Source organism: Acartia tonsa, chromosome 7, assembly GCF_053477335.1.
Source record: "Acartia tonsa isolate MP-2025a chromosome 7, ASM5347733v1, whole genome shotgun sequence".
NCBI classification, from domain to species: Eukaryota; Metazoa; Arthropoda; class Copepoda; order Calanoida; family Acartiidae; genus Acartia; species Acartia tonsa.
Window position 1 is genome coordinate 27,298,311 of NC_137266.1, and position 21,296 is coordinate 27,319,606.

Here is a 21,296-nt window from a genome sequence, read left to right on the forward strand (position 1 = left end):
TAATTATTAAATAATAGATGCTATAGAATAGAGAATCAATTTCTTTACTATTTTGGATTTTTGTCTAACGCCCCTCAATTATTTGAAATATTTGTAATCTTAAGTATAATTATTCAATAGATGTTATAGTATAGAGTATCAATATCACATCATTGTTATTTAAAGGTTTATTGAAACATTTATTGATACTCTAAAGTTGAATGTCTCCCTTAGCAAAAATAAGAAAACATGACAAACAAAAATCCTTATAATAAAGTAACAGGATGTGTGTTTGTCTGTCTGTTTGTACCGAATGATCTCGCTAACCGCTGAACCGATTACGTTCTCCTTAACATTGTAGCTTCTCGTTGGTCCCGGGAAGGTTTATAACTATTTTGGGGGAGGGTACCACCACTCTCCAAAGAGAAATCGCCCCTAGAAAAAAATACTCCCCCCACCTAAAAAATTCCCCCCCAAATTTTTTTCTTATTCTTTTAAAATCTAAAATAATTAATTGGGTTATCAAACTCGACTCTCCCCTCCTCAAAAGCCCCTAGAGGCCTCTAGGGGGCGTATCCGCTAGTAGAAAATAAAGAATAGAAAAATGGAAAAATGTTGAGATAATAGTATAAATTACTTCGCATTTTTCTCTCATGACAATTATGCACATAAAACAAGGATATATTTATTCATGAGTAGCACAACAAAAAACAAGGTAAAACCGGTTCTAATCTAGCGAATATTATTCGTTTTGAAAGCCATATAGAAAAATATTTCTCGTATTCATTCGAATCCGGTGGATAGGAACCGGTTCACATCCATACGAAAAAACTATGTCTAGTATAATATCCAGCTTTCTACAAATATACAAAAGTACAATCACCTCGGGGCTAAAAAAACTGGTTTTAATCTCATAATTGTACATTCTATGTCTGCGGAAAGCTGTTTATAATACGATGCGAGAAATAACTATTTCTTCTCATGGACTATGTTCGCCAAGGCATTATAGATTAATAACATTGTGAAATATATAAAAAATGCTAAATAAATTTAAGAGTGGCTTTAAAGGTAATAAACTAAAGATAGAATATTTGTCTTTTTCGTGGATAAGGATTTATATTAAAGTAAGAGAATAGAGAGAGCTAATTGTAATTTTGTCCGTAGGGCGAGGAGTCTGTCCCGATTTTGTAAATTAGATTATAGTGTCAGAAATATAAACACAGCCGAGTTCCTACTAAAGAATAAGAAGCAATTTGGTAGCAGACTAAAAGGGTCTCCACCACTTAGTAATTTAGAAATAGTGTGTAGTTATTTGGCTATTTAGTCGTCTAAATTATGCATCTTTACTTTTTTTGGACTGTTGTCAAATAATTAAACAATCGTTAAGTAAGTGGTTTATTAAATTCCATGCAAACTGACTTAATGATTTCCACTTATTATCAGTTAATTATAGGCACATGACATAGATGCAGAAGCAAAGCTAGGGGCACTTGAGGAGGGAGGAGTTGAATCCCAAAACTTTTTTTTTAATTTAGATTTTTTTTAAAGAAAAAAAAGTTTTTTGGGAGGGGGAGGGGGGCAACATTACTCCACCCCCGACCTCATTTTTTATTTTAGTTTTCAAATGAATATGTTGCGTTCAAGTCTCTACAAATATTAAAAAAAAAATGATTTTTTTGTTATTTCTCTTGGGAGGGTGGTGGTACCCTCCCCCATAATAGTTATAAACCTTCCCGGGACAATGAGAAGCTATCCTGTAAAGGAGAAACCGATCGGTTCAGCGGTTACTACATTATAAAGAAAAACCATATCGAATTTATTTAATGAGATTCGAAACCGCCACCTCACATTGAGGTGTTACAGTCACGGTTAAATCAACAAAAATTCTTAAACATTACGTAATCAAATAATTAAAGTCTCTAAATATGTATCCCGATTTCTTGTCTTATATGTCTACGTCTCATTTTCTAATGTAATGTAATAAATCTAACAAAATTCTCAGAAAATAACAAGGATGAAAATAATAAAAGTTCAGAATTCCGAAAGTTCGACAAATGAACATTTTATCCTTATAATAAAGTAACAGGATTTGTGTTTGTCTGTCTGTACCGAAGGATCCCACTAACCGCTGAACTGATCGGGTTCTCCTTAACAGGGTAGCTTCTCATAGGTCCTGGGAAGGTTTATAACTATTTTGGAGTAGGGTACCACCACCCTCCCAAGAGAATCCACAAAAAATAGAAATTTTTAAAAAATATTCTTAGAGACTTGAACGCAACATAGAAATCGGACAATTTTATCAAAAACATTTTCTTTTAAAATTTGCCGTTGGAATTCAACTTCCCTCTTCTCGAGTTCCCCTAGAGGCTTTAGGGGCGAAGCCGCTAGTTAATAATAGAGTGACAGCGCTCTAACTTGATCTGCCGGTAAAATGATGCTTAATTTGGACGTACTTTCATTTTGAGATGTAATTAAGAGCTGACACGCATGTAATATTATTCCTAATCGTCGTAAGATTAAACATTCAAGAATATGGTTAAAAATATAAAGAAAATCTGGACGTACCATTTTACCCTAATGTTTGAAGCCGATAAAATGGATGTAAAATATGCCTTGATATGCCTATTTAGGTTGCTAACATAGACCTCATTTATGGTCAGTTCGTTCATCCAGCAGGAGGGAGGGGATGGGTAAAGGTTGTTGAGCCAGGACTCGATTCCATCACTTCCCCGACGACGAGCGGATGCGCTACATGTTTAGCCATGGTTAAAATTATCACCTGCTGTATTTTCTGAGGTCATTATTTGTACTACATGCCTTCACATCTAAAATATTGGGTATAGTCCTTTCCATGACATCGCTCCATATGGGGCGATGATTTTAATTGATCGCCTCTTATGACAAGGGGCGATGTATTGGCTCCTTGAAAGGAGCGATTTAATAGCCCCTTATAACAAGAGGCGATGTTATGACTCCTTGAAAGGAGCGATTTGATAGCCCCTTGCCCTAAGAGGCGATTAAATGATCCTTTATCGCTCCATACTCGCTCCTTCTAAAGAGGTAATGATATGTCCTCTTATCCCAAGGGGCTATTTAATAAAATATCGCCTCTTCATGGCCCCTTCACGATTTTATATATATATCTGAGTTCCTTGATGGCCCCTACATCGCTCCTTCATCTCTCCTTCTTGAAATTTATATTACATTGTACTTACTTTGATGGCCCCTACATCGCTCCTCCATCGCCCCTTCATCGCTCCTACATCGCTCCTTCATCTCTCCATCTTGAAATTTATACTACATTGTACTTTGATGGCCCCTACATCGCTCCTCCATCGCCCCTTCATCGCTCCTACATCGCTCCTTCATCTCTCCTTCTTGAAATTTTTATTACATGGTACTTTGATGGCCCCTACATCGCTCCTCCATCGCTCCTCCATCGCCCCTTCATCGCTCCTACATCGCTCCTTCATCTCTCCTTCTTGAAATTTACATTACATTGTACTTTGATGGCCCCTACATCGCTCCTCCATCGCCCCTTCATCGCTCCTCCATCGCCCCTACATCGCTCCTTCATCTCTCCTTCTTGAAATTTACATTACATTGTACTTTGATGGCCCCTACATCGCTCCTCCATCGCCCCTTCATCGCTCCTCCATCGCCCCTACATCGCTCCTCCATCGCCCCGTACATCGCTCCTTCATCGCTCCTACATCGCTCCTTCATCTCTCCTTCTTGAAATTTATATTACATTGTACTTTGATGGCCCCTACATCGCTCCTCCATCGCCCCTTCATCGCTCCTACATCGCCCCTACATCGCTCCTTCATCTCTCCTTCTTGAAATTTATATTACATTGTACTTTGATGACCCCTACATCGCTCCTCCATCGCCCCTACATCGCTCCTACATCGCCCCTACATCGCTCCTTCATCTCTCCTTCTTGAAATTTATATTACATTGTACTTACTTTGATGGCCCCTACATCGCTCCTCCATCGCCCCTTCATCGCTCCTACATCGCCCCTACATCGCTCCTCCATCGCCCCTTCATCGCTCCTACATCGCCCCTACATCGCTCCTCCATCGCCCCTTCATCGCTCCTACATCGCCCCTACATCGCTCCTTCATCTCTCCTTCTTGAAATTTATATTACATTGTACTTTGATGACCCCTACATCGCTCCTCCATCGCCCCTACATCGCTCCTACATCGCCCCTACATCGCTCCTTCATCTCTCCTTCTTGAAATTTATATTACATTGTACTTTGATGGCCCCTACATCGCTCCTCCATCGCCCCTTCATCGCTCCTACATCGCCCCTACATCGCTCCTTCATCTCTCCTTCTTGAAATTTATATTACATTGTACTTTGATGGCCCCTACATCGCTCCTCCATCGCCCCTTCATCGCTCCTCCATCGCCCCTACATCGCTCCTTCATCTCTCCTTCTTGAAATTTATATTACATTGTACTTTGATGACCCCTACATCGCTCCTCCATCGCCCCTACATCGCTCCTACATCGCTCCTCCATCGCCCCTTCATCGCTCCTTCTCCAAATTTATATTACATTGTACTTTTATGGCCCCTACATCCCCTACATCGCTCCTCCATCACCCCTTCATTGCTCCTCCATCGCCCCTTCATCGCTCCTACATCGCCCCTTCATCGCTCCTACATCGCCCCTACATTGCTCCTTCATCTCTCCTTCTTATAATTTATATTACATTGTACTTACTTTGATGGCCCCTACATCGCTCCTCCATCGCCCCTACATCGCCCCTACATCGCTCCTTCATCTCTCCTTCTTGAAATTTATATTACATTGTACTTTGATGGCCCCTACATCGCTCCTCCATCGCCCCTTCATCGCTCCTACATCGCCCCTACATCGCTCCTTCATCTCTCCTTCTTGAAATTTATATTACATTGTACTTACTTTGATGGCCCCTACATCGCTCCTCCATCGCCCCTACATCGCTCCTCCATCGCCCCTACATCGCTCCTCCATCGCCCCTACATCGCTCCTCCATCGCCCCTACATCGCTCCTACATCGCCCCTATATCGCTCCTACATCGCCCCTACATCGCTCCTTCATCTCTCCTTCTTGAAATTTATATTACATTGTACTTTGATGGCCCCTACATCGCTCCTCCATCGCCCCTACATCGCTCCTACATCGCTCCTCCATCGCCCCTTCATAGCTCCTTCTCCAAATTTATATTACATTGTAGGGGCCATCAAAGTGCAATGTAATACTAATTTGGAGAAGGAGCGATGTAGGGGCCATCAAAGTACAAAGTAATATAAATTTGGAAAAGGATCGATGTAGGAGCCATCAAAGTAGAATGTAATATAAATTTGGAAAAGGAGCGATGTATGGGCCAGCAAAGTAAGTACAATGTAATATAAATTTCAAGAAGGAGAGATTTAGGGGCGATGAAGGAGCAATGTAGGGGCCATCAAAGTACAATGTAATATAAATTTCAAGAAGGAGAGATGAAGGAAAAATGTAGGGGCGATGAAGGAGCGATGAAGGGGCGATGGAGGAGCGATGTAGGGGCGATGGAGGAGCGATGTAGGGGTCATCAAAGTACAATGTAATATAAATTTCAAGAAGGAGAGATGAAGGAGCGATGGAGGAGCGATGTAGGGGCCATCAAAGTACAATGTAATATAAATTTCAAGAAGGAGAGATGAAGGAGCGATGTAGGAGCGATGTAGGGGCGATGGAGGAGCGATGTAGGGGCCATCAAAGTAAGTACAATGTAATATAAATTTCAAGAAGGAGAGATGAAGGAGCGATGGAGGAGCGATGTAGGGGCCATCAAAGTAAGTACAATGTAATATAAATTTCAAGAAGGAGAGATGAAGGAGCGATGTAGGGGCGATGTAGGAGCGATATAGGGGCGATGGAGGAGCGATGTAGGGGCGATGGAGGAGCGATGTAGGGGCGATGGAGGAGCGATGTAGGGGCGATGGAGGAGCGATGTAGGGGCCATCAAAGTAAGTACAATGTAATATAAATTTCAAGAAGGAGAGATGAAGGAGCGATGTAGGGGCGATGTAGGAGCGATATAGGGGCGATGGAGGAGCGATGTAGGGGCAATGGAGGAGCGATGTAGGGGCGATGGAGGAGCGATGTAGGGGCGATGGAGGAGCGATGTAGGGGCCATCAAAGTAAGTACAATGTAATATAAATTTCAAGAAGGAGAGATGAAGGAGCGATGTAGGGGCGATATAGGAGCGATATAGGGGCGATGTAGGGGCGTTGTAGGAGCGATGAAGGGGCGATGGAGGAGCGATGTAGGGGCCATCAAAGTACAATGTAATATAAATTTCAAGAAGGAGAGATGAAGGAGCGATGTAGGGGCGATGTAGGAGCGATGGAGGAGCGATGTAGGGGCGATGGAGGAGCAATGAAGGGGCGATGGAGGAGCGATGTAGGGGCCATCAAAGTAAGTACAATGTAATATAAATTTCAAGAAGGAAAGATGAAGGAGCGATGTAGGGGCGATGTAGGAGCGATATAGGGGCAATGGAGGAGCGATGTAAGGGCCATCAAAGTAAGTACAATGTAATATAAATTTCAAGAAGGAGAGATGAAGGAGCGATGTAGGGGCGATGTAGGAGCGATATAGGAGCGATGTAGGGGCGATGGAGGAGCGATGTAAGGGGATGGAGGAGCGATGTAGGGGCCATGGAGGAGCGATGTAGGGGCGATGGAGGAGCGATGTAGGGGCGATGGAGGAGCGATGAAGGGGCGATGGAGGAGCGATGTAAGGGCCATCAAAGTAAGTACAATGTAATATAAATTTCAAGAAGGAGAGATGAAGGAGCGATGTAGGGGCCATGGAGGAGCGATGTAGGGGCGATGGAGGAGCGATGTAGGGGCCATCAAAGTACAATGTAATATAAATATCAAGAAGGAGAGATGAAGGAGCAATGTAAGGGGATGGAGGAGCGATGTAGGGGCCATGGAGGAGCGATGTAGGGGCGATGGAGGAGCGATGTAGGGGCGATGGAGGAGCGATGCAGGGGCGATGGAGGAGTGATGTAAGGGCCATCAAAGTAAGTACAATGTAATATAAATTTCAAGATGGAGAGATGAAGGAGCGATGTAGGGGCCATGGAGGAGCGATGTAGGGGCGATGGAGGAGCGATGTAGGGGCCATCAAAGTACAATGTAATATAAATATCAAGAAGGAGAGATGAAGGAGCGATGTAGGGGCGATGTAGGAGCGATGAAGGGGCGATGGAGGAGCGATGTAGGGGCCATCAAAGTACAATGTAATATAAATTTCAAGAAGGAGAGATGAAGGAGCGATGTAGGGGCGATGTAGGAGCGATGAAGGGGCCATGGAGGAGCGATGTAGGGGCCATCAAAGTACAATGTAATATAAATTTCAAGAAGGAGAGATGAAGGAGCGATGTAGGGGCGATGGAGGAGCGATGAAGGGGCGATGGAGGAGCGATGTAGGGGCCATCAAAGTACAATGTAATATAAATTTCAAGAAGGAGAGATGAAGGAGCGATGTAGGGGCGATGTATGAGCGATGTAGGGGCGATGGAGGAGCGATGTAGGGGCCATCAAAGTACAATGTAATATAAAATTCAAGAATTAGAGATGAAGGAGCGATGTAGGGGCGATGTAGGGGCCATCAAAGTACAATTTAATATAAATTTCAAGAAGGAGAGATGAAGGAGCGATGTAGGGGCGATGAAGGAGCGATGAAGGGGCACTGGAGGTAAAGGACTATGGAGGGGCGATGGAGAGGCTATGAAGGAGCCATCATGGGGCTATAGTATAGCCTCTTATCATAAGAGGCGATATTAACGCCCCTTCAAAGGAGCTATTAAGAGGCCATGAAGGAGCTATAGCATAGCCTCTTATCATAAGAGGCGATATGAACGCTCCTTAAAAGGGGCTATCACATCGCTCCATATGATAAGAGGCTATGCTATAGCTCCTTGAAGGAGCTATAGAAAATCATCGCCCCATATGGAGCGATGTCATGGAAAGGACTATACCCAAAATATTTAATTATATGAAAGCCATTCAAGACTAGTTAAGTTATTATTTTTCTTATATTTTGTCAGTTATTTGTTTAACTTTTAACCTATATCATCCTTATATAAAAGTAGCAGTATGTGTGTTTGTGTGTGTATCGCTAACAGCCGAACCGATATGGTTCTCATTTACAATGTAGCTTCTCATAGGTTCTGGGAAGGTTGATGATTTTTTTGGGGGGGAGGGGACCATCACCCAACCAAGTTAAATCGCACCTAGAAAGTCCCTCGAGGCCCCTAGGGGCGTAACTGCAAGTCTAAAACCAAATATTTTTTAAAAAATGCTCGAACAAAAATGAATAAAATTACCTAAATCTGACAGAACTGTTGTCGCTGATACAATGCTTACTTTTTGTACTCGGGCCTTTGCCTGAGAAAAAATAGACGTAAATTAATTTTTATAATTCTAATGCTATCTTTTTACTGCTGCTATGTGAAACGCGAGATAAAAGTGTTTTACAAGTGGGAAAATTGTTTTTTTTTATTGACGCAACAGATAGCTTTTCCATAATTGAGGTAATTGAATCAGTTGAGATGTTAGTTGTCTGATAAGTGTCTGAACACGACAAACAAAATTTTTTAAAAATGTAAATAATAATATATTTAATGTTGATACCTGCTGTCTTTCAACAACCATTCCAATTAAAGGTTCTTCTTGACAAAGATTTCTCATTTCTAAAAATTAATAATAAATTAAGCTAATCAAGGCTGACATATGACAATAATGGGGGGAAATGGGTGTGTGGATTAATTTATTCACGTTTTTCTCCCTTCCTTTAACAAAAACATTACCACATAAAAGTAACTGGATGTCTATCTGTAGCAAAGGGGCGCTCCACCCTTCAAGAGAAATCGACCCTAGAAAAAATTACCCACACCTCCCAGAAAAGTTTGTTTTCTTCTTCTTTTTAAAACTAAGATTGAAAGGTGTTCCTCGAAGTAATAAAAAAGCAGTAAATTTTTAGTCTAACTGTATATTTATTCACTAAAATCTCGCATTGCTTCTATATGTCCTGGTAAGGTGTTAGATTATTTTAAGGGAATACCCTCACTCCCAAATATAACCATTGCCCCTAAAGTCTAGAGACTAAGAAAAGGTTTTTGATATAAAAAATACCTAGTACTTTTTGGAAAGCTTTAAAAAGAAACAAAGATAAAAAAGAAATAAAAAAAGAATTTTTTATTGTATATTCTACTATGATAAAGTCTTATATTAAAAAACTAAAAATAAAGTTGTATCTTTTAAACGTCTAGTATTGTAAACTGAAACCTCTACAATGAATAAGTTTAATAAAAATTATACTTCTACAGATTCTATTTTTCTTAACTTGTCAGAAATATTATCTGTGATCTAAGGGATAAGATTATGGCCGACAAATTAATGTGTTTCTCTAATGATGATACACAAAATTACACCTTCTGTAGATAACAATTAGTGGTTAGAAATTTGGACACTCAACTTATAAACCAAACAATCAAAATTCAATAAAATCCCCAAAAGTACTAAGGGAATAAACAGCCCTATGTCCCCTCCTTCTCTGGTAATAATACCAGACAGATGCAAATTTAAAGTCAATATTGTTTTTCTTTTAGACTACAGCTTAAGATTTATTAACCACTGAACCGATTGAATTCTCCGTTTCAGGGAAGCTTCCTTTAGGTCTCTGATTGGTATCAGGCAATTAAAATTTGCGGCAGCCGCCGGTAAGCCTCAGTGAAATCAACCTCAAAATGTTAAAAATCAGCTGGAAGTCTAATCCTGAACCCAAAAATATGGCAATCCCTCTTTCCAAAAATATTTTTCAAAGCGCCCAAAAAGTTTTAAATTTGAGGCTTACTCGCGGCTGACGCTGGGCTTCTAAGACCTGACGAAAATAAAATAAAGTATTAGATTACAGAGTAGCAACGCTACTGAATAATTGTAAATAATTACCAATTGATGATTCATCATTTGATGCCAAATTATTTCTTCTTGTTCTCTCTACGACAAAACATAAATGTTTAATATTTTACATATAAAATCTAATATTTGTATGCTGAATTTGTGCTTTTACAAAAAGAACATTGTTTTATAAATAAAATCAAAATGAGGGGGGGGGGGAGTTTTTTCCTTTGCATAAATGATGCGGGACCTAACTTAACACGATCTAAAGAAATAAATAAACAAACCTAAAACTACCTCTCCTCCTTCTTAATTTTAACTAATTAAAAAATAACAGGTTATTTGTGATTTACAATACATGTTGTGGGATAACGCTGATGCTTTTCATTCTTGTTATTCTATAAAAATAGAGCGCAGACGATTTTGTATTTTGTTAAAATAATAAATATATGTAAATTGAATTTAAACTCTATTATTTCTATTCGTTTGGTAACCATATTACTGTTGAAATTCTATAGTTTTGAGAATCTAATTTTCTAAAATTTAAAATCTAGGCAAGCTTTTTAAACACTTTTTGAATATAAACAAAACAAAAGCAATTTTGGGGGGAAAATTTGATAAAAAAATGACAATAGCAGTCATTGACTGCTAATATTTTGAATTGTTTAATGTTTAAACATTCGGCCTAAATGAGAGAATCTATACAAATAAACGTCATAAATCTTTGTATATTTATCAGATGGACGTATAGACCGGCGCTAGTTATAGAGAAGATGTACAACTAAAAATTACCTAAATTTCTCAATTTTGTGATGTTAATGTTTGAATTTTTTCTGTACAAGCTGGCTGCTACGTGGCGGCTCATTGTCTCCCGTCTAATAAAGAAAAAATATTAGTATTAAACTTGGATCCTATACTAGATTGTACTCTAATAAAGTAAAACATGTAACTGGCTAAAATAAAGGTCCCCCATCCAACTTCTTTACCCCATTCCCTCCCCTTTACTGAATGAAAAAATGAAAAAACTGAGCAATAAATGAAGTCCAGGCTAGCAACCTAATGCACGATAATCCTAATGTCCAAATATATTCTATATTGTCAAAAGTAACTTGGAAAGTTATATGAAAGGAGGAGACATTAGATACTTGTTCCCAAAGTTAAGTTTGTAAACTTAGTCTCATATTGGTACTTTTTGTTTCATTGTATCTTGATTAGTTGGTTCATACTAGAAGTGATCAAACTTTTCGACCAACAATTTTTATACTTTTTAAGTTTTATTATCAAAGGTGAGAAAGCATATCAATTTATCGTCCATTTTATTGATTTACCAGGGCATTAAGGCTATTTGGGAAATGTGATAAATTTATTTGTTAAACCTCTCACTCCAACTTGAAGCGGATCCCATAAAGGCTAGGAGCTTAGCCCTTGTTCATAAAAAAAAGATAATTAATGTAAATTTTCCAAAGAAGTAACTTTTAAATTTTTAATTATGAAAACAAAACAATAAAATTTTAGTTTTTGTTGTTAAAATATTTCTTTTATCATAAAATTCTAATTTATCATGGAATTTTTTGTTTAGTAATTAGCTTCAAAAAAATTACAAGATGGTTTAAGACAGGAAATCACCAGGGGGTTTAGAACCTTTAGGGGGGAGGGGGGGGGGGGGGGGTGGAAGTATTGTTGAGTGATGATGACCCCCCTTCTGCACGCCATTTTTATTATATATTGAAATTTATAAACCATAAGTGTGGATAAATGGAAATAAAAATATGAAACAAAATTTCATTCAAATAGTTTACAACATATACTATACTTAACAACATAACAATATAAAAAAGAAAAATTGTTCATGCATACTGTATGTACAATTAATACATTTTTAATGTACATCATACATATGTATATGTTATCAACTAAGATTGTTAAATGAAACAATTTTTAAGAATGCTATCACGTAGATGTTGTTAAAAAGGATAATTTAAAACCTAACATAAAAATACCAATTTATTTAGATCAAAGCTATACCTACCTAAAATACTTTCTTAGCTGAAGTTTATATTCTACTATTAGATATGCCTATAATCTAGTGGAGGTTGAGGGAATAGAATAGGCTAAAACCATCCCAAGAATTAAGGATAAATTAGCTTGGGCCTTATTCAAGCTTCAATCAAAGAAGAACTCAATCGGTTCGATAGTTCCTTATTTTTTATATATACTATAGGATGTGGAAAATCAAATAAATTATAATTTTAAGTAAGGAAACAAAATATCTATATTTATGAAACTAAACCTTTTATAAAATCATTAAAATTTATTATTTAACATTTTAAATTTAAATAGCTTCCGGCAAAAATGTTTTTAAATTTTTTATACAACAGTATAAAAAATTACATCCATATTAGTGAATTTAATTTATGCCAAAGCTTAATCTCGTTAAATCTAATGAATTTTAAAATCTTAAATGTATTATATAAAACTTTTATATAAAAACTGGACAGGAATATCATTCTCATTTAAACAAAAACTCATTTTTATGCTAGTAAAATGTGGTTTAATTTTGGTTTTTAAATTTCATTTATTTCCCTGGTATAATTTTTCCTTCTTTTAGTAATTAATAAAAATTATAAAATCTTCCAAAAAAAATTAAAAATCTTCTAAAATCATACCAGGGATATAAATGAGATACCAGGGAAATAAATGAATATTTACATCCACTATTTAAGGGGTTGTTTATATGGGAATGAATATTTACATCCACTATTTAAGGGGTTGTTTATATGGGAATGAAAAATTCATAACATTTTTATAATCGCCTGATTATAAATAAAAAATATTTGCTTTAAATTAAAAATAATAGTCTATTTCTGATTTAATTTGCTAATGTTCTTTTATTTTATATTTAATGAAATGTGTGTAAATTAAACATTACATTTATAGATTAAACGTGAAATATTATTGCCAAAATTTAGTCTATTAATAAATAATGGCCAACTTGTTGCCAGTTAAAAATACTTTTTTTTATATTGTTTTATTTCTTCGTTGATAACATTTAAAGCATAAAATTGTTAACTGATGAGCACGCAGTAAAAAGAATTTAATTTTTCTATATCTATAATTAGTATTTTCAATACTTTGCGGAACCGTTGTTTGCCCTTTTTTTGTTGGGGGGGGGGGGGGAGGGGGGCAGTTTTGTCAGGGCTGTATCTCCAATAAGGGATGGATGGGATGGTCGAATACCTCCAAAAACTGGCCTAAAACATGCAAAGTACCCCAACTAAGATTATCAGAAAAGTTGCCACTAGTTTTTGAGATCTTAACAAACACATTAACATAAAAAATACAATGATAAATAAAAAAAATAAATCGCCAACAACTGTCAAACGCTTTGCTAAATTCAAACTGCATCTAAATATGGAAGACCAATAGATAGATAATAATAAGGATGTTGCACAATATTTTCATGTACTCTAATAAAGTAATAGTCCCCGGTGGGTAAAATAACAATACTTACAAATGACAGTTTTTAAAAGCGAAGCTTTTCTATAACTAGGATCGGTCAGTCCTTCCGTCCGTCCGTAACGGATAGCTTTTTTCGTTAATTTAGGCTTGTTAGAATTGTCCTTTCGATTTCAAACTTTGCATGAAGATTCCTGTAGTTGTTAGGTACAATTTAGAAAGCATAGCAACTCTATAGTCGTTACCCAGAATGTCCGTACGTCCATTTTAAACATGTTAATTGTTTACTTTTTTAACAACAATTTTTTATGTGATAAAATCATTCGATTGTTCTGATTTTTGGATTTCTACCATCCTGCATTTTTCATATGTTTATTATAAAGAACTTACGAGACAATGTAAACTACATTTCATTCAACAACAAATAACTACAAAACTACAAAATCATAAAAAGGACGATTTTGTCTATAGGTAACGTAGCAATAAAATGACAACAATATATCTAAAAAATATTAAATTGTCTTTACAGTAAAATTTAAAAAAAATATGCTGAAACAATTATAAATAATCGAAAAAATATTGAAAAATTACAGTCTTTTATAAACACTACAATTCACTCTAACGTAAGAATGGTAGACTTGTTACTGAAAAATCATCCATTTTTTTCATTTATATTTCTTGATTTAATATTAAAATTTTTAATGTTATCCAAGTTCAAATAACACTTCTCCCAAAAGGTATACATTAAATAAACGTTTAAAAACATTGTACATTTTTTAATTTTCACAAAAATGAGATTTACTTAAATCGGATTAATAATAAGTCCCAATTCTTACTGAAACCTTTATTACTTAGAAATCCTGTATACAGTCACTAACTGAAATAAAGTGGCCATTCCACCTTGCTATTGAAATCAAATTTAATTTTGCTTCTAAGAATACTATAATATAGCCACGAACCTCTTACACAGTAACCTTGAATCTTAGCCTCTAGCATAAAAATATACAACATTCTGTATATATTTAGAAAACCCGTTCAAGCTAATAATTAACTCATTTCCATCTTTGATCTTTTTCCAGCCTCGCCTATTTGTGTTAAAAACCTAGACATTTTAATATATGCGGTCTTAACTTTTATGTATTAGATGGAAAGATATATTACAAAACATTGGCTGAACAATGGATATAGAATACGTGGATGTTGTGACAGATTCTCGCATACAATGATAAAATGTTTATCCCAGCTGGCTGATATAACAATATCCCATCCATTATAATTTTATCCCATTCAATCCCCTGACCATGGAGGAACGTATTGACTAATATTTCAGGACTATATTAGCAACCTAAATTGACGACAAAAATTCCTATCATGATATCCACGTATATTATATCCATTTTGGGTGAACGGGATAAAGATTTTATTTTAGACATCTTGTTTGGATATAATATAGAATAGGTATCAGATTTTAATTAAATTGTTTTTTAATAAAAATCTAAGAAAGAAACTTATAAACTCTTTGGTAGCAATAATTTAGTTTAAAAAAAGAGAAACACGTTTTTTTTCAACCTTGTTTAATGTTTATGGCCTATAAGTGACAACACCAAAAAGTGGCAAATCACAAAAAAATCATGTACTAGAAAATAGACAATCAGAAAAATATTAAAATCAAGATTAGATCTACAGGAGAGAAAAAACATAAACCTTCTTGCGTATTTCTATATTTATAATATCCTTATTTTAGCATGACTAACAGACCGACGGAAAAAGTAAATTGCTGTATGATTATTGGTTTGGGGAATCTGCCATCTATCATGGCAGCTGAGAAAATTAATTTCCACCATAGCGTTACGGCTTGAATGACTGTCGAAAGGACAGACAAAGTTAATTATAGTGTAAATTAAAAACCTATAACATATCAGAAAAATTATACAGTGCTTAAATTTTTTCTGTTCTGTTAATAATAATAATATTTGATATTTATCCTGTACTTTAATATAATTTATTGAACAAATAAATGAAAAATGTTCTAATGTCAAATGTAAAGTGTAAATGACACGAAGTTTTAAGGGATAAAAGGATAGGGCAATGGACATGAAATTAATCCCACCCCCTCAATTCTTTGATGTGAGATTCTGTCTTTCTGTCTTTAACTGTTAGGAGAAGAAAATGGTGTACTAAATTAATTTAACCCCCATGGTTCTAACCACCCCTGAAAGTTTCTGAGGAAAAAAATATTATTTTTCACGCAAGGATAGTAGAACATGAACAAGTTTTACCAGGAATAAGGATAAGCCAATGGATGTTAAACTAAAGTACACTTCAATCATGATATACAAAATTACCTATTTTGTTGATTACAATTATTTGTGAAAAAGTTTGGACACTGCTGCTAGTTTCCATCAAGATTTAACAAATGCTTTCAATAGGAAGCGAAACAATACATCAAAGGAAAGTTTTCATTTTTGTAAAGAAGATATTTTATCCTTTAATACAAAGAAGTAAGGCATTTTTGTCTGTAGCTAAATATCGTGGAAATTGCTGCTCTAAATGGGTAATTCTTTTCAGGGTAGATTTATATATGTGTTTGTATAAATCATGGACTGCATAACAATATTAAACATAGAGTACATACATTTAAAACGGTTAGTTTAGGACAAACAGGTTAAAATGGGACTCTAAAACAAGGACGTCCAAGCTTTTTATTTTGGGGGTGGTAAACTTATGGGAAGCTAATGTAGTTCTTAGGGATTTTTACACCTATTTACCCTCTTCTTCCCCTTGGACGTCCATGCCCCATAATTACTACAAATCAACTGCAAAGAGCAGGTGGTCTGTTAAAGACGGGGCAAATATAACAATTGACTTTGTCTCAATTTAACCTGTTTTACTGTAAATTATATACATACTAATACATATATTTCTTTAGTGTATTTTAATACTTACTTATTCTGTCTTAAATATAAAAAGAAACTTTTAAAATTGTGCAAATTATTAGTGTTAATAAAAAATTTTACAATAATACCCTTATAGCTAATTAATTGGGTTATTTTTCAAGCAGTTAGGTGTATGATTTTATTTTCAACGTGAAAAAAAGAAAATTAGGACAAGTTTTAAAAACAGAAGCCAATTTGGAAAGGTTTTCTTAAGATTTTAATAAAGTTTTAGGTGATTTTTTGAAGAAAATGTTTTATCAGTTTTCTTTCTGAGTTTCTTCGATTTAAAAAAAAGAAAAGAATAAATAAACTATTTTTTTTTAAATTTGTCCTTATTTAGTAGAAAACTAGAAAAAAGTTTTTAAGATTGTCACAAAACTTTTAGAAGTGATTTTGTGGTGCGTTATATTCAAAAAGTGCTTGGTATAAGGTTTGAAAATTATGATTAAGAAATAAAAATATTTGATTATTATTCAATATTTTAAAAATCAAATTTTCTTTCCTTATATTTAATCATTTAAAAAAAAACTATGTAGCAAACAATTTATGAAAAATCGAAATCGGGGTTAGACAGGAATAGGCTAATGTAAGATAAAATAATCTTTCCCCATATCTACTGTAAAAATAAAATCTTATATATGAATTATTAATTAATTTTAAATAATTTGGTTGTATTTTTAGTTCAATAAAAAAAGTAACAAAACTTTTGTAGCATGGAAAAATATTTCTTCATTTAAAATGTTTTATAAAATGAGTTTTGGAGGAAGAATATTTTATCTTTCATTGTCATATCTCTGTTTCCTTAGGGGTAAGATTAGAATAAAAAAAGAATAAAAAGACCGTACATTTTGAATTGATGATGATACCTGGAGAAAGGACTGTCCCATGTCACGTTAGGAAAGCATTGTCTCATACCAGGAATCTTTCCAAATAAATCCAGGAATCCATAACGAATCTAAAAACATAAAATTTAATTTTGCATTTCGGATTTTGCATATTAAATATGTGAATTTAAAAAAAAAGATGGTATTAGTAAAAAATATCATATAAAACTAACAGAATGTCTATAGTATGTTTGTGTGTGTGTGTACTGAAGGATCCAGCTAACCGGCGGACCTATATGGTCCTCCTTTACAATGTAGCTTCTTATGGGACTTGGGAAACCATTTTTAGGAGAGGTACTACAACCCTTCCCAAAAAAAATTTAAAAAAATTTGTTTTCAATTTTTCTGTTTAAAACTAAAACCCATAAAGGCGTTTCTGGGTGTAGCCTCTAGTTAATAATATATTATTAAAAATGAAGCTGGAAAATTAAACTATATAACAATTATAGATACATTTACATTTAGACGGCTGAAAAACAGAATTTTTACATGAAACTTTTTGGAGGAAGGATATTTAGTTTTTTCCTAGATCACTAAAATTGATCTAAAAATCATACTTTTTTATACCAAAAGTTCAAAAATAATTTGTGCCGTCATGGTTTTAATTAAACATTTACAGAATTATTATTATAATTGGTAGAATCTTGTAGAATATAAATGGATGTATGATTTTAATATCCAATTATAAATCTATTCTAATTTGATTGCAAAATCGAACATTAGTCTGACAGGATACGGTCTGCACAAAGTCAGGGAGAAGATAATGGATGACAAATTAATGTTTATTATAAAATAAATTACCCTTTTTTCTAATCACAATTACTGGTTGAAAAGTATGGACACTTCTAGCTTGGAAACAACCAATAAAAATTCAATAAAAGTACACAAAGTTTTAAGCCAATGAATTAAAAAAACGTGTTTATAAAACTTTGGGTACCAGTGTAATTTACAGTCCAATGTCCCCTTTTTCCCTGATATAAAGAAATTAGGATTCTCTTGGATAAGTTCAATAGTTTTTATTAGCGTAGCTACTCTATAATTTAAAATGTCCGTCTATCCGTATGTACGTATGTATGTATGTATGTCTGAAACGTTTTTGGGGAGACGTGATTTTCTTAACTACTGCATAAGATAGAAGGCTGAAACTTTTTGTCAACATTCCCGCAATACGGAGTATAATTAAGAATAAAACATCTAAAGCGGTCGGACTGCTTTTGGCAGCTTTTTAACCGCTTTTACTTTTTACAACTTTCTCGACTACTTCAAAAAATACACGGCTAAAACTTCTTGTCTATATTCCCTTCATCTACCATTATTAGGTATAAAAATATATGGCAGTATGACTGCTTTTAAGCAGCTTTTAACTTCTTTTCTTTTTACAACTTTCAAAGTCATAAACTATTTTTGTAAGGTTTCGTGATTTTAAGTTTTGAATATTCATATTAGAACATTATGACAATTGATGTCAATTTATGTTGTTTTATCAGGCGGCTGATATTGTAATAAATAAAGGAGTAAGTGAATAATAGACGCACTTCAAATTTAGGGAGTTGTTTAATTACAGCTTTCTTAGTCTTTGAATTTCAACATTATTTCAAGACTATGCATATTTATACACAAATACATAAATATGACTAAATTCCTATGTAAAATGAATTTAAACCTAATAATTTTCATAATATCAAATCAAATCTTAACAAAAATATTTCTAAAGTCTTTCTTTAAATATAGTTAGTTTGTTTATTATATGTACATTATTTAGATTTTTAAGATTTCTTCGTTAATTTGAAACCGAGCCTTTTTCTGCATTTAGAGTCAGTAGATAAGAATAGCTCTAATAGATAATTGTTGTTTGTTAGAATCGTCATATTATTTCAAAACTTTCCAACGTTGTTGCTATTCATATTTTCTTAGTCTTATTAAATTTTCTTAACAAATTGTTTCTAGATAAAACTTCTAAATATGAAAAATAAACAAAAGATTAAATTAATTTCAATTCTGAAAAATAAACAAAAAATGTGTAACAATATTTATATTTTAACAAAGGAACACTTTGAATACAATTCCTTTACATTTGGTAAAATATTTTATTTGAAAAGAAAATGTTTAATTGAACCAAAAAGAATAACAAGAGATTCTTATTTAACAATAAAATTAACAAAAACTGGCAAATTCCATTTTTCTGTAGGAGCACCTATGATAAACCAAAATTCTTTCAAAAAAGGACTAAATTTTTAAAACATTTTTATTGTTATCTTATAAGTACATATAAGATAGCCTAAAACCATGCCTAAAATAGGGACCTACATCAAGCCTCCCTAGAATGAAACACTGAATCGGATTATAGGTTAGCAGGATCTTAGCAAACAAACCAAAAAACTTTATACAACATGAATTATGCATGAATAATATGCAAATCCGACACATGCCTTATTTATAGAGGAGCGGCACTATTTAAACATAAATATTTGGAATATTTCTTACATGGAAAGACATTCGGTCGGATATGCCCTAGGTATAAAGTAGCTTCGCTACTAAAAAACACTTACCCTAACATTCATCCAGATATAATCAAGTGGATTAAAGAAGACATGGGACAGCGCTAGGAATAAGGACGTACGGACATAACACATGGTGAAGAGTAGCTTCGCTATTAATATAAAAACACTTACCCTAACAATCATCCAGAAATATACAGGAAGATTATAGCAGACATGTGTCAGCGCTAGGAATAAGGACGTACGGACATAACACATGGTGAAGAGTAGCTTCGCTTCTAATAAAAAACACTTACTCTAACATTCATCCAGAAATATACAGGTTGGTTATAGCAGACATGTGTCAGCGCTAGGAATAAGGACATACCGACATAACACAATGAATAGAGTAGCTTCGCTACTGATATAAAAAAAACTTACCCTAACATTCATCCAGAAATAGACAGGTGGATTATAGCAGACATGGGACAGCGCCAAGAACAGAAAGATTGTGTGGATATACGCGAATATATGCCTGAAAATAAAAAAAAGTTTCTTTGAAAATCAGGTATCTAAGGGATAAGACAACATACAATCTAACATCCCTTATGATAATAAACAAAATTACCCCTTTTGCAAATTAAAATTATTGTTGAAAAGTTTGCAAACTTCTAGTTTGAATCAACGTACAAATTAAAAGTACCCAAAGTTTTTAAGCTTAGGAATGAGAGAGCATGTTTATATAAAAATTTGGGTACCAGTATAATATATTGTTCAATGTCCCCTCCTTCCGTAAACAAACGAAAAAGATATATTAACGAATTAGAATGCACAAATTAAATTATTTTTCATCATAACTGTTTTATGCTTAAAGTTGCTTCCATGCTTTTAGTCCCATTTACATATATTTTTATTTGTTTTCCTAGAGGATAAAGGCGAAGCTGGCAGTTTGTAAAATGTAAAAGAATATCTTTATTACTCTATTTGTAAGAACATTAGAACAAAAAAGCAATCCTAGAGAGTGAAAAATGGTCCCAGATGGTTTTTTCAATATTTGACCAAATACACAAGACAAAAATTCGCAAAACATTTTATATAAATTCATTAATAATAGTAATTTCTTGAATTTGGAAGGCGTATTCAATCCATTCTTTCCTTATACTTGTATAGCCTAACAAAACAAAAAATTTGCTATCAGACATAATCACCTTTTAATCTATTCAATTAATTAACATAATGCAAAGTCAAGGAATGTAAAAATGCTTTTCAGAATGATTATCCCTATCATTAAAACCTTGGAAAATTTTGTGGTGTGTATTCACTTCTGCATTTTATCATATTTGCATAGTATTTCATAATCGCAAAAAAAACAGTAGTAAATACATTTCCATTATGGCTTAGACACTGATTAATATCCGCTGGTTTAAAATCGGTTGTCATCCATACTAAAAAATCATGTACAGAAATATTAAAAATAAACATCATAATTAATATTAATTAATAATTAATATCAGTTTTGTTAGCCAGGACCTTCGGTCCTTTAGTGCTAACTAGTTTTAGTTTTATGCTTTTTCACTTTAATATCCACAATATTTTTTATTTAAATATCC

At 34.3% G+C, this 21,296-nt stretch overlaps 1 protein-coding gene across 2 annotated transcripts in view; it reads right to left on the minus strand.

Annotated features, from left to right (window-relative positions):
• LOC145325177 (RYamide receptor-like) overlaps positions 1 to 21,296 on the minus strand; it is a 58,571-nt gene that overhangs the window by 5,023 nt on the left and 32,252 nt on the right. For both annotated transcript variants that reach the window (XM_080168045.1, XM_080168044.1), the window contains exons 13-19: positions 20,128 to 20,221; positions 17,192 to 17,280; positions 10,726 to 10,808; positions 9,985 to 10,032; positions 8,668 to 8,726; positions 8,361 to 8,421; positions 2,759 to 2,804 (exon numbers count right to left, since the gene is read on the minus strand). In XM_080168045.1, the coding sequence (XP_080024171.1) occupies positions 2,759 to 2,804; positions 8,361 to 8,421; positions 8,668 to 8,726; positions 9,985 to 10,032; positions 10,726 to 10,808; positions 17,192 to 17,280; positions 20,128 to 20,221 (480 nt within the window). The remainder of the gene's footprint in view (positions 1 to 2,758; positions 2,805 to 8,360; positions 8,422 to 8,667; positions 8,727 to 9,984; positions 10,033 to 10,725; positions 10,809 to 17,191; positions 17,281 to 20,127; positions 20,222 to 21,296) is intronic.